The sequence below is a fragment of the Aquarana catesbeiana genome, linkage group LG04, assembly GCF_042186555.1.
Source record: "Aquarana catesbeiana isolate 2022-GZ linkage group LG04, ASM4218655v1, whole genome shotgun sequence".
NCBI lineage: Eukaryota > Metazoa > Chordata > Amphibia > Anura > Ranidae > Aquarana > Aquarana catesbeiana.
In genome coordinates, this window is record NC_133327.1 from 645195167 (window position 1) to 645211323 (window position 16157).

Below are 16157 nucleotides of genomic sequence, written 5' to 3' on the forward strand. Positions count from 1 at the left end.
AACAGTTGAATATGAATACTGTATATTAATGGTGGTGTATATTATATACTGTATGCTATGGATTACAGTATCGGTATCAAATTTATTTAGCAATCAGTGTATGTGAAAGATGGATATACAGTCAGGTCCATAAATATTGGGACATCGATACAATTCTAATCTTTTTAGCTCTATACACCACCACAATGGATTTGAAATGAAATGAACAAGATGTGCTTTAACTGCAGACTTTCAGCTTTAATTTGAGGGTATTTACATCCAAATCAGGTGAACGGTGTAGGAATTACAACAGTTTGTATATGTGCCTCCCACTTTTTAAGTAACCAAAAGTAATTTGACAATTGGCTGCTCAGTTGTTCCATGGCCAGGTGTGTGTTATTCCCTCATTATCCCATTTACAAGGAGATAAAAGGTCCAGAGTTCATTTCAACTGTGCTAAATGTGATTCCATTTGGAATCTGTTGCTGTCAACTCTCAATATGAGATCCAAAGAGCTGTCACTATCAATGAAGCAAGCCATCATTAGGCTGAAAAAACAAAACAAACCCATCAGAGAGATAGCAAAAATATTAGGTGTGGCCAAATCAACTGTTTGGAACATCCTTAAAAAGAAAGAACACACCGGTGAGCTCAGCAACATCAAAAGACTTGGAAGATCACGGAAAACAAGTGTGGTGGATGACCGAAGCACTCTTTCCCTGGTGAAGAAAACACCCTTCACAGCAGTTGGCCAGATCAAGAACACTCTCCAGGAGGTAGGTGTATGTGTTGTCAAAGTCAACAATCAAGAGAAGACTTCACCAGAGTGAATACAGAGGGTTCACCACAAGATGTAAACCATTGGTGAGCCTCAAAAACAGGAAGGCCAGATTAGAGTTTGCCAAACAACATCTAAAAAAGTCTTCACAGTTCTGGAACAACATCCTATGGACAGATGAGACGAAGATCAACTTGTACCAGAGTGATGGGAAGAGAAGAGTATGGAGAAGGAAAGGAACTGCTCATGATCCAAAGCATACCACCTCATCAGTGAAGCATGGTGGTGGTAGTGTCATGGTGTGGGCATGTATGGCTGCCATTGGAACTGCAAAAAAAGGGGGGATGAGAAACAGAGGGTTTCTCTAAAGAAGGTCAACAGAGAGCACTATTGTCAAATACAAAACCAGCTTTATTAATAACCAAAAAATATATAACCAATTAATATATCAAAAAGTGAAGATATAAGCAATATGGACAGACGGTTATCACAAACAAATTAAAATGGACAACGTTGTCACAGGGAATATTTAAAATCAAATGGGAGCCGCGGCTACACGCCCACACATACACATCATACACACTAGATATGGGGTATATTGAATTAAGGGTAGTCCTGCACAATAGATTGGAGATTAATGGAAAGTATTCCCAGTATAGAGTATCCAGTAGGGCAGGATCAGTCCTATATCACTAGTTTGGAAGTGATGTAAGTGGGTGGATGATCTGACAAATCAAAAAGTTGGACCATAGATGGAGCGATCTCTCAAACGATCATTGCACTCAGTGGTTATTTAGATCACAGCTGATGAAATAGATTACAAACGCTTTCCAGATTGCAGTAAGAATGATTGTGCAGACATCTACAGAGGCAGCAGGATAAATGTCCTTGGAGACAGCATTTAAGGAAACATAGAAAAACTGACATACGTTTTGTTGGAGTGCTGAGTAAGGTGGAAGGATCTCATTAACCGCACTGTGTCCGTCGTCAGACTATGTTAGTCCTGGATGTTGAAGTCTCTCTGTGGACAGATGCCTCTGTGTGGCTCACCAGGAGTGCAGGCCGGTAAGGAGTCGTCGCTCACTGCTCCTCACCATAGAGCCGCCGAAGCACCGCTGCCGCCGTATGATGCGTAGCTGCAAGGAAAAAACCAACATCAGCTGTTGGATCAGCTGTTAGGTCCGTGTAAGGATGAGTCAGGTCAAATCGCGCGCGGCTCCCGAGGACGTGCTGACGTCACACCGCTGACGCGTTTCACCAGCCAATGGACGCTGGTTTCCTCAGAGCTAGGAGGGGTCAAGTGTGGTGAGTTTAAATAAGCAATAAAGAGTGCAGATACTACTTGTATCCACTAGATGTCGACCATAGCCCCTCAGTGTAAGTCATTCAGCAAACAAAGCATACATTCTAATTACATGATTAGGATAGTAATATTAGATATTTACGAGATAAAGGCGGAGAGGCTGTAGAAAAAAAGTAAAAGGAAAAAGAGTACTTTAACAGTTTTTTTGGGAAAATCAGCCATGGAAGGAGTGAAGAATTAGAGGTAATGTTTATGATAGGGATTTTATCTCCACAAAAAAGAAGACTGACGACGGACACAGTGCGGTTAATGAGATCCTTCCACCTTACTCAGCACTCCAACAAAACGTATGTCAGTTTTTCTATGTTTCCTTAAATGCTGTCTCCAAGGACATTTATCCTGCTGCCTCTGTAGATGTCTGCACAATCATTCTTACTGCAATCTGGAAAGCGTTTGTAATCTATTTCATCAGCTGTGATCTAAATAACCACTGAGTGCAATGATCGTTTGAGAGATCGCTCCATCTATGGTCCAACTTTTTGATTTGTCAGATCATCCACCCACTTACATCACTTCCAAACTAGTGATATAGGACTGATCCTGCCCTACTGGATACTCTATACTGGGAATACTTTCCATTAATCTCCAATCTATTGTGCAGGACTACCCTTAATTCAATATACCCCATATCTAGTGTGTATGATGTGTATGTGTGGGCGTGTAGCCGCGGCTCCCATTTGATTTTAAATATTCCCTGTGACAACGTTGTCCATTTTAATTTGTTTGTGATAACCGTCTGTCCATATTGCTTATATCTTCACTTTTTGATATATTAATTGGTTATATATTTTTTGGTTATTAATAAAGCTGGTTTTGTATTTGACAATAGTGCTCTCTGTTGACCTTCTTTAGAGAAACCCTCTGTTTCTCATCCCCCCTTTTTTTGCAATATGTTTAAAAGGCCAACTTGAACTGCATCCAGGTTTTTTTTGTTTTTTTTTTTTCCTGTATGATAGGTCTATACTTACCCGCTGGAACTAGCCACCACTATTAATATTCATTGGTTGATCCGGGCAAAAAAATCCCTGTTTTTTTGTCTGCCATTGGAACTGGTTCTCTTGTATTTATTGATGATGTGACTGCTGACAAAAGCAGCAGGATGAATTCTGAAGTGTTTCGGGCAATATTATCTGCTCATATTCAGCAAAATGCTTCAGAACTCATTGGACGGCACATCACAGTGCAGATGGACAATGACCCGAAGCATACTGCGAAAGCAACCAAAGAGTTTTTTAAGGGAAAGAAGTGGAATGTTATACAGTGGCCAAGTCAATCACCTGACCTGAATCCGATTGAGCATGCATTTTACTTGCTGAAGACAAAACTGAAGGGAAAATGCCCCAAGAACAAGCAGGAACAAGCAGGAACTGAAGACAGTTGCAGTAGAGGCCTGGCAGAGCATCACCAGGGATGAAACCCAGCATCTGGTGATGTCTATGCGTTCCAGGCTTCAGGCTGTAATTGACTGCAAAGGATTTGCAACCAAGTATTAAAAAGTGAAAGTTTGATGGATGATTGTTAATCTGTCCCATTACTTTTGGTCCCTTAAAAAGTGGGAGGCACATATACAAACTGTTGTAATTCCTACACCGTTCACCTGATTTGGATGTAAATACCCTCAAATTAGAGCTGAAAGTCTGCAGTTAAAGCACATCTTGTTCGTTTCATTTCAAATCCATTGTGGTGGTGTATAGAGCCAAGATTAGAATTGTGTCGATGTCCCAATATTTATGGACCTGACTGTACCTAAAGTGGTGGATTGAGTGCTGTTACCTGAGCTGGGACAAGGGGTGGGAGTTGGGAAGGCAGTAGGGGCAAATGCCCCCAGTGCAGCATCTCGATGTAGCGGCACAATGGGAGCTCCAGCAGCTCCCTTCTCCTCTATTTGCTAACAACAGTGACTGCAGTGTCACTCGTCTCATCTGGGCTTTTTTCGTCTGGAGTATGGCCACCTCCAGCACTAGCCCTGTGTTTACCGCTATCACATGTTCTGAAAGCAGAAGCCAACTTCCTGTGCTAGCTTCTGAGTTTGGAAATGACAGCGCACCTCTCCTCACAAAGAGCGCTCCCAGCATGACAGCCCAGCCTCTTAGCAGCAGATCCTCCTTTAGAGTATTGAGGGAAAGTGCTGTATTAGGGGGAAGGAGAGTTTTGTTGTGGGAGGGGGGGTTTAAAGGGTTAAGGTAAGAGCAGGGATGTCTTTTCTTTTTAATGACACCACCAACTCAGGTGCATATTTTTTCTTTTAGTGACACCACAGGCTCAGAGTCAAATTACCTTTCAGTAACACCGCCAATGCAGGAACATTTTTCCTTCCAGTGACACCACCAACATTTTTTTATTCCAGTCACAGCATCAACTCAGGGACATTTTTCTTTTCAGCGACACCATCAACTCAAGGACATTTTTCCTATCAGGGACACCACTGCCCCAGGAACATTTTTCATTCCAGTCACACCACCAACCCAGGAACATTTCCTGTGCCAATATTAGCCTCATACTTGTGCAACAATTTAAACGTTTCCGTTTGTTGCAGTGTAACACAAGCATTGGTACTATTTAATTGCATGCCACAGATATTACAAACATTTTGATGCATGCTGATATTGGTCCCATTCATTTCTCCACTCATTGGTGGTAAGTGGTGGAGGTTGATAGGTCAGAGGGTTGTGGAATGGTGGGGTGTCGATGGTGCAGTTTCTGCTCATTGCCCTGGCACTGGATGATCATGTCCCACCATTGGCTGTTACAGCACGAAAAGTTTGTAAGCGGTAAAAGACCAATCAAGGGGATCTTTTTGATAGATAACAAGTGTGTCCAGAACTTACCAAGTTGAAGGCCAATCAACCTCAGTGAGTAATTTAGGAGAGTGATTAACAGCAGTGAGTAAACATTTTTTAGACTTTCACAATTAATGTTGTTTAAATATACACTGTATATAATATTGCTATTTACAATTGAGGTCGTTTACAAATACATTGCATATACAGTTAGGTCCATATATATTTGGACACAGGGACAATTTTAGATTTTTTCAGGTATTTACCAAAACATATTCAAGCTATAGTTATATAATGGATATGGGCTGAACGTGCACACTCTCAGGTTTAATTTGAGGGTATGTATATCCAAATTGGAGGAAGGGTTTTTCATCGAAATTGGAGGAAGCTCTTAGAATAGTCACCCCCCCTTTTTTAAGGGGCCAAAAGTAATTGGACAATTGAATCAAAAGCTGTTTCATGGCCAGGTGTGGGCTACTCCTTTGTTATTTCTTCATCATTTAGGCAGGTAAAAGGTCTGGAGTTGATTCTAAGTGTGGTATTTGCATTTGGAATCTATTGCTGTGAACCTACATCATGCGCTCAAAGGAGCTGTCCATGCAAGTGAAACAGGCCATTGTAGGGCATAAAAAACAAAACAAATCCATCAGAGAGATAGCAGCAACATTAGGAGTGCCCAAATCAACAGTTTGGTACATTCCGAGGAAAGAACGCACTGGTGCGCTCAGCAACATAAAAAGGCCTGGACGTCCATGGAAGACACCAGTGGTGGATGATTGTAGGATCCTCTCTATGGTAAAGAAAAACCCATTCACAACATCCAGACAAGTGAAGGACACTCTCCAGGAGGTGGGCATATCATTGTCAAAGTCTACAATCAAGAGAAGACTTCACGAGGTCAAATACAGAGGGTTCACCACAATGTGCAAACCATTAATAAGCCTGAAGGATAGAAAAGCCAGATTAGACTTTGTCAAAAAACATTTTAAATAGCCAGACCAGTTCTGGAAAAGCATTCTTTGGACGGATGAAACTAAGATTAATCTGTACCAGAATGACGGGAAGAAAAAAAGGGGGGAGAAGGCTTGGAACAGCTCATGATCCAAAGCACATGTCATCTGTAAAACATGGTGGAGGCAGTGTGGTGGCATGTGCATGCATGGCTTCCAGTGGCACTGGGTCATTGGTGTTTATTAATGATGTGACAGAAGACAGAAGCAGCCGAATGAATTCTGCAGTGTTTAGAGATATACTGTCAGCCCAGATTCAGCCAAATGCAGCAAAGTTGATTGGACGGCGCTTCACAGTACAGATGGACAATGATCCAAAACACACTGCAAAAACAACCTAGGAGCTTTTGAAGGAAAAGAAGTAGAATATTCGGCAATGGCCAAGTCAATCACCTGATCTCAACCCAATTGAGCATGCATTTCACTTGCTGAAGGCAAAACTAAAGGCAGAAAGACCCACAAACAAAGAACAACTGAAGACAGCTGCAGTTAGAGCCTGGCAAAGCATCAGAAAGGAGGAAGTCCAGTCTTTGGTAATTTTCATTGGTTCCAGACTTCAGGCAGTCATTGCCAGTAAAGGATTCTCAACGAAATATTAAAAATGAACATTTTATTTATGAATATATTCATTTGTCCAAATACATTTGAGCCCCTGAAAATGGGGGGACTGTGTAAAAAATTGGGTGCAGTTCCTAAAATTTGTACTTGATAATTATGTTCCCTTGAATTAAAGCTGAAAGTCTGCACTTCAAATTCATTTGGATTGTTTCGTTTTAATTTTATTCGGGTGGCATACAGAGCCAAAAGTATGAAGATTGTGCCTGTGTCCAAATGTATATGGACCTAACTGTACATAGAATGATATATTAGCAAGTTGAATGGTGTGAGTTTCATAAGCGGAACTTCACTTTCTCAGTCAACATTGACTATTCTTAATCCTCATGTTGCCAGAATTAGTAAATAGATAGGAAAGTATATCATATTTACTTGTTTTAAACTTCTTTTTACATTTCCTCAGTTACTGCTTTTTCATTTAAGCACACCCTCTTGCCTGCATACCTGAGCTAAGGGCAGCTGGATTCCAAGAAGTAAATGCTACATGAATCATCTACCCTTACTCAAGTTGGCCATGGCCAGACATGTTAGAGGGGGGGGGGGAGGGGTTCAAAGTGATTCCTTAGCAAAATAAAGCACAGAGACATGGATGGATGGGAGCGTTTGCTTTGAATATCAGGCCCCGACCGTTACAACCCTGGCAAACTGACAACACTAGAAATCTCTTGAACGACTGTGGCGTAAAACCAAATGCCTGCAGGATTTCACCCTATATAAATCTGCCCTCCTAAGATATAATTCCTGCTTCCATGCTGCCAAACAAGCCTACTTTGACTCTCTCATTAATACCTTGTCATCCAGTCCCTGTCAGCTCTTCTCAATCTTTAACTCTCTGCTTCGCCCCCCACCCCCTCTACCCACTAACTCACTCACTGCCCAAGAGATAGCCAATCACTTCAAAGACAAGATTGATGCAATACGTGAAGACACCTCCACTGTGCGTACATCTTCCCCACCCAACATACCTTGCCTACCAGCACAGTCAACACTTCTCTTTTGAACTGGATACTACTGAAGAGGTTACAGAACTTTTCTCAGATGCCCACTTAACCAACTGTCCCCTGGGTTCTGTTCCCTCAAACTTCTATGGTAATTCTATCCTATGCTCCCTCAATCACATCTTCAATCTCTCCCCCTCTAGTGGCACCTTCCCCTCCCCTCTAAAACATGCGCTGATCACTCCCATACTTTAAAAGTCCTCACTGGTCCCTACCAACCTGAACAATTTAAGACCCATCTCATTGCTCCCATTCACCTCTAAACTTCTAGAACACTTAGTCTACAGCCGTCTTAGCTCCTGCCTCAGTGATAATAACCTTCTTGACCCCTTACAGTCTGGCTTTCACTCGTAGCACTCCACAAAAACTGCCTTACTAAAACTCACTAACAATTTACTAACTGCTAAAACCAATGGCCACTACTCCATACTCCTACTACTTGACCACTCTGTTGCCTTTGATACTGTTGCCCACCCGCTCCTTCTCAATAAACTCTGTTCCCTTGGCCTCCAAGATTCTGCTCTATCCTGGTTCTCCTTCTACCTATCACAGCGCTCCTTCAGTGTTACCTACAACTCTATCTCCTCCTCTCCATTGACCCTTTCTGTAGGAGTTCCCCAAGGCTCTGTTCTTGGACCTTTTCTCTTCTCTATCTACACCTCCTCCCTTGGTCACTTGATAATGCCCACGGCTTCCAATATCATCTATATGCCGATGACACCCACATCTATCTGTCTGCTCCTCACCTCACACCTTCAGTCTCCTTTCACCTTACTAACTTTAATGGATGTCGCACCCCTTCCTCAAACGAAATCTCTCTAAAACCGAGCTGGTAATATTCCCCCCCGCCTGTGCCCCCCTCCATGGCTTTTCCATCAAAATCAATAATGCAACCATCAGTGCCTCCCCTCATGTCAGGGTACTAGGTATAATCCTAGACTCTGACCTGTCCTTTCAGCCCCAAATCCAATCGCTTTCGAAAACTTGTAGACTTCATCTCTGTATCATCTCTTAAAATGCGCCCCTTTTTAACAAATAAAACCACCAAGCTACTGATTCACTCCCTTGTAATCTTTCGCCTTGACTTTTACAACTCTCTTCTCATCGGCCTACCTCTCCATAGGCTATCCCCTCCTCAGTCTATCATGAATGCTGCTGCCAGACATATCCACATTACCAACCGTTCAGTGTCTGCCACCCCTCTCCACCAATCCCTACACTGGCTCCCAATCGCCCAGGGAATTACCACAACATCCACATCTCTGCCACGAGCTACATCACCAATCTTGTCTCCAAATAAAACCAAACCATCCTCTACGCTCCTCTCAAGAAGTCCTACTGTCAAGCTCCCTTGTCTCCTCCTCCCATGCTCGTCCCCAGGATTTTTCTAGAGCCTCTCCCATCTGTTGGAAGTCTCTAACTCAACCTGTCTGGCTATCTCCTACTCTCGCTGCCTTCAGGAAATCCCTGAAAACTCATCTCTTCAGGAAAACCTTTAACACCTCCAACTAATCTTTTACCACTTCCATTAGCTCATTCCCCACAGTTACAACCTTTTGTACCACCTGCCCCACCCTATTAGCTTGTAAGCTCCTCTGAGCAGGGCCCTCTTAATCATCTTGTATTTTATTGTATTGTAACTGTATTGCCTCCCTTTTTATATTGTAAAGTGCTGCGTAAACTGTTGGCCCTATATAAATTCTGTATAATATTAATAATAATGTTAAAAAATAATTAAATAACATTTTTGGTTTGTGGTGTTCCGATTCAGTGTAGTTACACTTTAAGCTGGGCATACATACGTTTTCTCTTTTCATTCAGCCGTTGGGATGAAAGCAAGTGGGGTGGATGGAAGAATTCTCCCCACTGTGCTACTGTATTCTGACAGTGGGACGCCTCTGCTGTCAGAATACACTGATTAGTACTGCAGCCGATTCGCTGCAGTGGTTAACCACTTCCCGCCCGGACTATAGCAAAATGACGGCCGGGCGGTGGTTCAGTTATCTTGACTGGGTGTCATATGAAGTCCTGCAGGATAACAGCCGCGGCGATCGGTGGAGTGGTGTGTAATTCTGACACACCGCTCCACCGATCTCGGTAAAGAGCCTCCGGGGGAGGCTCTTTACCATGTAATCAGCCGTGTCCAATCACGGCTGATCACGATGTAAATAGGAAGAGCCGTTGATTGGCTTTTCCTCACTCGTGTCTGACAGACACGAGTAGAGGAGAGCCGATCGGCGGCTCTCCTGACAGGGGGGTCTGCGCTGATTGTTTATCAGCACAGCCCCCCCTCAGATGACCACACTGGACCACCAGGGACGCCACTAGGACCAGCAGGGAAGTGGGCAACATGTGGATGGCCAGGTATGTACCCCATGGCCATCCACATGTGCAAATAATGCCCGATCTGTGAAAATCAGTGCCCACAAATGGGCACTGATTGGCACCAGTATGTACTAACAGGCATCAGTGATGCCCAGCAATGCCACCCATCAGTGACATTAGTGCATCCCATCAGTGCACCTGTCAGTGCCCATCCATGCCATCAGTGCCCACCTATCAGTGCCCATCAGTGCCCATCTGTGCCACCTATCAGTGCCACCTATAAGTGCCCATCAGTGCCACCCATAAGTGTCCATCAGTGCCGCCTATGAGTTCCCATCAGTGCTGCCTATGAGTGCCCATCAGTGCCGCATACCAGTGCCACCTATCAGTGCCCATCAGTGCCACCTATCAGTGCCTATCAGTGCCGCCTATCAGTGCCCGTCATCAGTGCCCGTCAGTGCCACCTCATCAGTGCCACCTCATCGGTGCCCATCAGTGCCACCTTATTATTGCCCGTCAGTGCAGCCATATCAGTGCCCATCATTGACCGAGAAAACGTACTTATTTACAAAAAAATTTTAACAGAAACGAAGAAAAACTTTTTTTTTCAAAATTTTTGGTCTTTTTTTATTTGTTGCGCAAAAAATAAAAATCCCAGAGGTGATCAAATACCACCAAAACAAAGCTCTATTTGTGGGAACAAAATGATAAAAAATTTGTTTGGGTACAGTGTAGCATGACTTCGCAATTGTCATTCAAAATACGACAGCGCTGAAAGGTGAAAATTGGCTTGGGCAGGAAGGTATCTAAGTGCCTGGTAATGAAGTGGTTAATCAAATGAAGGTTTTCCAGCAGTTTCGAGTGACATCTGTTGAACATGGAGGGCCAAACACAGATCAACATTTGAAAGGACCCTGCTGAAATGGCCAAATTTCAATCCATATGTACCTAGCTTTATTCAGGTAAAAAAAAGACACAAGCCCATATAGTTCAACCAATAGATTTTTTTTTTTTTTATAGAAAACCTTCATATATGCAATCCTATCTATTGGAAGGCTCCAATTTGCTCCGTCCTGAAGCAATCAGATATTCCCTGGTTAAACAATCTCTAATTAAATTACCTGTAAATATTAACACCTTCTTGCCCTGCCTATAGCAGATTGATGGGCGGGCGGGTGCTTTCTCCTTCTTAGTGAATGTTATATGACGTTGTCCGCGCTGTCCACGCAATCTGTCACCGGACACAGCCAATGCCTTATCAGTATACCGGCTCACTGCCGGTGTCTTGTCAAATACAGTCCCCTATCATATAGTGTCCGCCCTGTACTGCGCAGGCGCAGTACGGAGGACAATCGAGATGCCGAAAGTCTCCGAAGTTTAACAGCTGATCATCAGCTGTACACGGCGCCTGTGCTTTTATTCTCACCCTATGTCCAGGTTCATTCCCTACTATCCAAGTGGACATAGAGTGAGAATAAATAGTTGCCGAGCGCAGAGAGGCCGTGCCCGAAGCGTGGCGAGCGAAGCGAGCCCGCGAGGGACCCTCTTACACTGCCATCGCTAAGAAGTGCCCAAGCGCCGTGTACAGCTGATGGTCAGCTGATCAACTTCGGACACTTTCGGCATCTCCTTCTGCTCCGTACTGCGCAAACGCTGCGCCTGCGCAGTACGGAGTGGACACTATCCGATAGGAGGACAGTATATGTCAGAACACCGGTACCATGTGACCACTGTGACCAAACAGCAGGTCACATGACACTTGTAAACAATGGATGGCTTAATTTCATGCCATCCATTGTGTACAATTGTGTTATTAGCTGTGATAGGTCAATGTGATCACATGACACAGACAGGGCCAATCACAGCCCATCTGTACCATGTGATTCGTTTTGACCAATGTAATTCACTGCTATAAGCAATCGTATTGTGTAAAAAAAAATCCTAATCACGTCCCCAGAGTAGTACACTGTTCCTATGGTAACATTATATTGCTTTGGTCACAGTGTGTTAAAAAGAAATCGTAAAAAAAAGACAAAAATGTCAAGAAAATTATTTTTTTTTTAATTTAAAAAAAAAAATAAAAACATTTTTTTCATACTTTCACAGGTCAGTGTCACTGATCACCATAGCCATTGATATGATGATGCTGTACTGCACTGCTGAAAGTATGTAAAAAAAAAAAAGTGAAATTGTTTGTTTTTTTTTTCTATAATTTCTTTCCAAAAAATTATGACAAAAAATTAAAACTTAAAAAAACCCACCATGCCTCTTACCTAAATACCAACTTTCCAAAAAGGGGTAATTTGGGGGATATTTGTACTGTCCTGGCATATTTGGGCCTCAAGAAATGAGGCCGTCAGTACATCAGGACTGATCAATTTTCGGATACCTGTATATACCATAGTTTGTGGACTTTATAACTTTCCTACAGACTTAATAATATACACGGATTTGGGTTATTTTCAGCAAAGAAATGTAGCAGAATACATTTTGGCCTAAATTTATGAAGAACATTTATTTGCAAAATTTTATAGCAGTCTTCAGTTTTTATCCATTTATTCGGAAACAAATAAAAAAACCCAGTGGTGATTAACCATATACCACCATAAGAGAGCTCTAGTTGTGTGAACAAAATGCTAAAAATTTCGTTTGGGTACAGTGTTGCATGGCCGCGTAATTGTCATTCAAAGTGCGACAGCGCTGAAAGCTGAAAATTGGCCTGGGTAGGAGGGGGGGTAAAAGTGCCCAGTATTAAAGTGGTTAATATACAGTTATATTTTGTAAATTGAGGAATGTGTCCAGCTCTTTTTAAAAACAATCTACTAAGCTGGCCAGAACTAGTTCTTGAAGGAGACTATTCCATATTTTTCACAGCTTACTGTGAAAAAGACTTTCTGTATGTGGAGGTTAAATCTCGTTTCCTTCAGGCGTAAAGGGTGTCTCCATGTCTTCTGTAAGGACAAGCGTGAATGTGATTGATGCTTCAACAGCTTGTGGTCTTATGTATATCAAGACCAGAGCTAGTGGTTTAAACGAAAAGCCACAGGCACAACATATTGAAAGTGTGTTGATAGCCTCCCATAGCTTTCAATATCATCTCTACGCCGACGACAGCCAAATCTATTTCTCCACCCCCTAGCTCACTCCACCTGTCTCCTCACGCACAGTGTTAATTTTGACGTCAAATTTCGATTTAGTTATAGTCTTTTTTTTTTTTTTTTTTTACTAATATGCCATTTTAGTTTTACTCGTATTTTATTCATCTGAATTGTTTTCGTTTTAGTCATATGTTAGTCAACTAAAATCTCCAGTACATTTAGGTCGACTAAAATCGAATAGGTTTAGGTAAATTGTAATGCATTATTTATGCATTTCTTTAGAATTGCCAAACTCATTATATACCGGTGGTACTCCTGGAGTAAAAATCTAAAAACAGGTTTTTATTTATGGTATTAAGGTTTGAACATGCACTACAGGCACAGATTTAGCCGTTGTGATATATAACATCTTTATAAATAAAACCAAGTTTAATTAAAAAAACAAATATATTGCTTTTTAACAACCAGATGTACAATTTGAATATATAAAAAAACTCAAAAAACTGTAAACTCTATTGGCTACAATGCCATTGCACATATTACCTGAATATATTACCAACATTAAATATTAAGAAAAAAATAAGAAAAGCCTTTTTCTTAATATTCTTATGTGGTAGTGCAGTGTTAATTTAGTTTAAGTCATAGTCTTATGACTAAAAGGCCATTTCCGTTTTAGTCGTATTTTAGTCATCTCAATTGTTTTCGTTTTAATCAACTAAAATAGTATTAATTTAGTCGACAAAAATATTTTATCCGATGAAATGAACACTGCTCACGCATCACCAACTTACTACCAGACATATCAGCCTGGATGTCACATCACTTCCTCAAACTCAATCTATTCAAAACCGATCTCATAATATTTCCTCCCCCACGTTCCACTTACCAAAATCAACAGCTCAACTATCAACTCGTCACCAAACACCCCCCCCCCCCCCCCCTGCAAAGGTCCTAGGTGTAATCCTGGACTCTGAACTATCCAATTGCTGTCCAAAGCTTGCCCGCCTCAACCTCCACAACATCTCCAAGATACCACAAAGCTTCTAATTCCCTCTCTGGTCATCTCTCGCCTCGACTACTGTAATACCGCGTACACACAAACAGACTTTCCGGCAGAAAAGGTCCGACGGAATCATTCCAATCGTGTGTGGGCTTCATCGGACTTTTTCTTTCTAAAATTCTGACGGACCTAGAAATAGAACATGTTTCAAATCTTTCCGACGGAATGAGTTCCTATCAGCAAAACCGCTCGTCTGTATGCTATTCCGACGGACCAAAAACGACGCAAGGGCAGATATTGGTTACTGGCTATTGAACTTCCTTTTTCTAGTCCCGTCGTACGTCATCGTGTTCTAAACGATCGGACTTTAGTGTGATCGTGTGTAGGCAAGTCCGTTTCAGCGGAACTCCGTCGAAAAGACCGTCAGAGTTCATTCTGACGGAAAGTCCGGTCGTGTGTACGCGGCATAACTCCCTCCTCATTGGCTAACCTCTAAATAGGTTAACCCCCTTCTGTCCATTATGAACGCTGCTACCAGGCTCATCCACCTTACAAACCGCTCAGCATCTGCTACCCCTCTTTGCCAATCCCTCCATTGGCTGCCACTCAACCAATATAATAAATTCAAGATACTAACAATAACTTACAAAGCCATCCACAACCTGGCCCCCAGCTACATCTCTAACCTTGTCTCAAAATACCAACCAAATCATTCTCTTCGCTCCTCCCAAGACCTCCTGCTCTCTAGCTCCCTTGTCACCCCATCCCATGCTTGCCTCCAGGATTTCTTCTGAGCCTCTCCTATCCTCTGGAATGCTCTACCCCAATCTGTCCGACTATCTCCTACTCTGTCCACTTTCAAATGATCCCTGAAAACTCATCTCTTCAGAGAAGCCTATCTGGCCCCCACCTAACAACTGTACATTTATTTTCTCCATCAGCTCATCCCCCACAGTTATTACCTCTTGTATCTCTTGACAACCCCCCCCCCCCTTAGATTGTAAGCTCTATCGAGCAGGGCCCTCTGATTCCGGTGGCAGGTTGGCTCCCCTGCGCGAATTGCCGTAGCTGTACGGCGGTTGCTTAAAGGGTTATAGGGGGTGCGCGCGCCTGCACGTGTCGTCGCCGATGCATGTGGCCGGTGACCTGCGATCGCTCCTCAGAGAGCCAGAACAGGGATCTGTCAATGTAAATAGAGAGATCCCCGTTCTGACAGGGAAGTAGAGAGAGATCTGCTGTTCCTAGTGATTAGGAACAGCAATCTCTCTCTACTCCCAGTCAGTACACTCCCCCCCCCCCCCACAATTAAAAACACCTCCCAGCTCCCAGGGAACACAATTAACCCCTTGATCGACCCAAGTGTTAACCCCTTCCCTGCCAGTGACATTATACACTAATCAGTGGCTATTTTTCGCTCTGAGCGCTGTATAAATGTCACTGGTCCCAAAAAAGTGTCCGATCTGTCACTTTAGTAATCCCACTAAAAATCGCAGATCGCCGCCATTACTAGTAAAAAAAAAAAATAAATAATAAAAATGCTATAAATATATCCCCTATTTTGTAGACGCTATAACTTTTGTGCAAACCAATCAATATACGCTTATTGCGATTTTTTTTCACCAAAAATATGTAGAAGAATACATATTGGCCTAAACAGATGAAGAAATTTGTTTGCTTTTTTTGGGAAATTTATTATAGCAAAAGGTATAAAATATTGTTTTGTTTTTTTCAAAATTGTCGCTTTTTTTTGTTTATAGCGCAAAAAATAAAAACGGCAGAGGTGATCAAATACCACAAAAATAAATCTCTATTTGTGGGAAAAAAAGGACGTAAATTTTTTGTTTGGGTACAGCGTCGCACACCCGCGCAATCGTCAGTTAAAGCAACGCAGTGCCGTATCGCAAAAAATGTCCTGGTCATTAAGGGGGTAAATCCTTCTGGGGCTGAAGTGGTTAAACAATAGTATCATACGAGAAAACATTTTGTGTTTGCCCCTTCGGATAATTTAGCATGAACTGCCGCGATCGGCTCTCAAAAGCTGTGTATTAACGGTCAGATTATCATACAATCGCTTTAAAAAAGCGTTATTTTTCGGCAGATTTTCTAATCGTGTGTACTAGGCATAACTTTTGCAAGATGGAAGAGCCAAGAAATGGCAAGAGAATAGCAGAGATTCTGTTGGTAACCCAAGAAAAGGTTAAAGAATCTGCA

The 16157-nt window shown here is 42.4% G+C and overlaps 2 protein-coding genes across 2 annotated transcripts in view; both read right to left on the reverse strand.

The window, feature by feature from the left end:
- Window positions 1-16157, reverse strand: part of BICRAL (BICRA like chromatin remodeling complex associated protein) — a 121810-nt gene that overhangs the window by 80239 nt on the left and 25414 nt on the right. The gene's annotated exons all lie outside the window — the stretch shown is intronic.
- MRPS10 (mitochondrial ribosomal protein S10) overlaps window positions 10875-16157 on the reverse strand; it is a 141120-nt gene continuing 135837 nt past the window's right edge. The window contains exon 7 of the mRNA XM_073628441.1: window positions 10875-11042. Coding sequence (XP_073484542.1) covers window positions 10890-11042 — 153 coding nt within the window. The 3' untranslated portion in view covers window positions 10875-10889. The remainder of the gene's footprint in view (window positions 11043-16157) is intronic.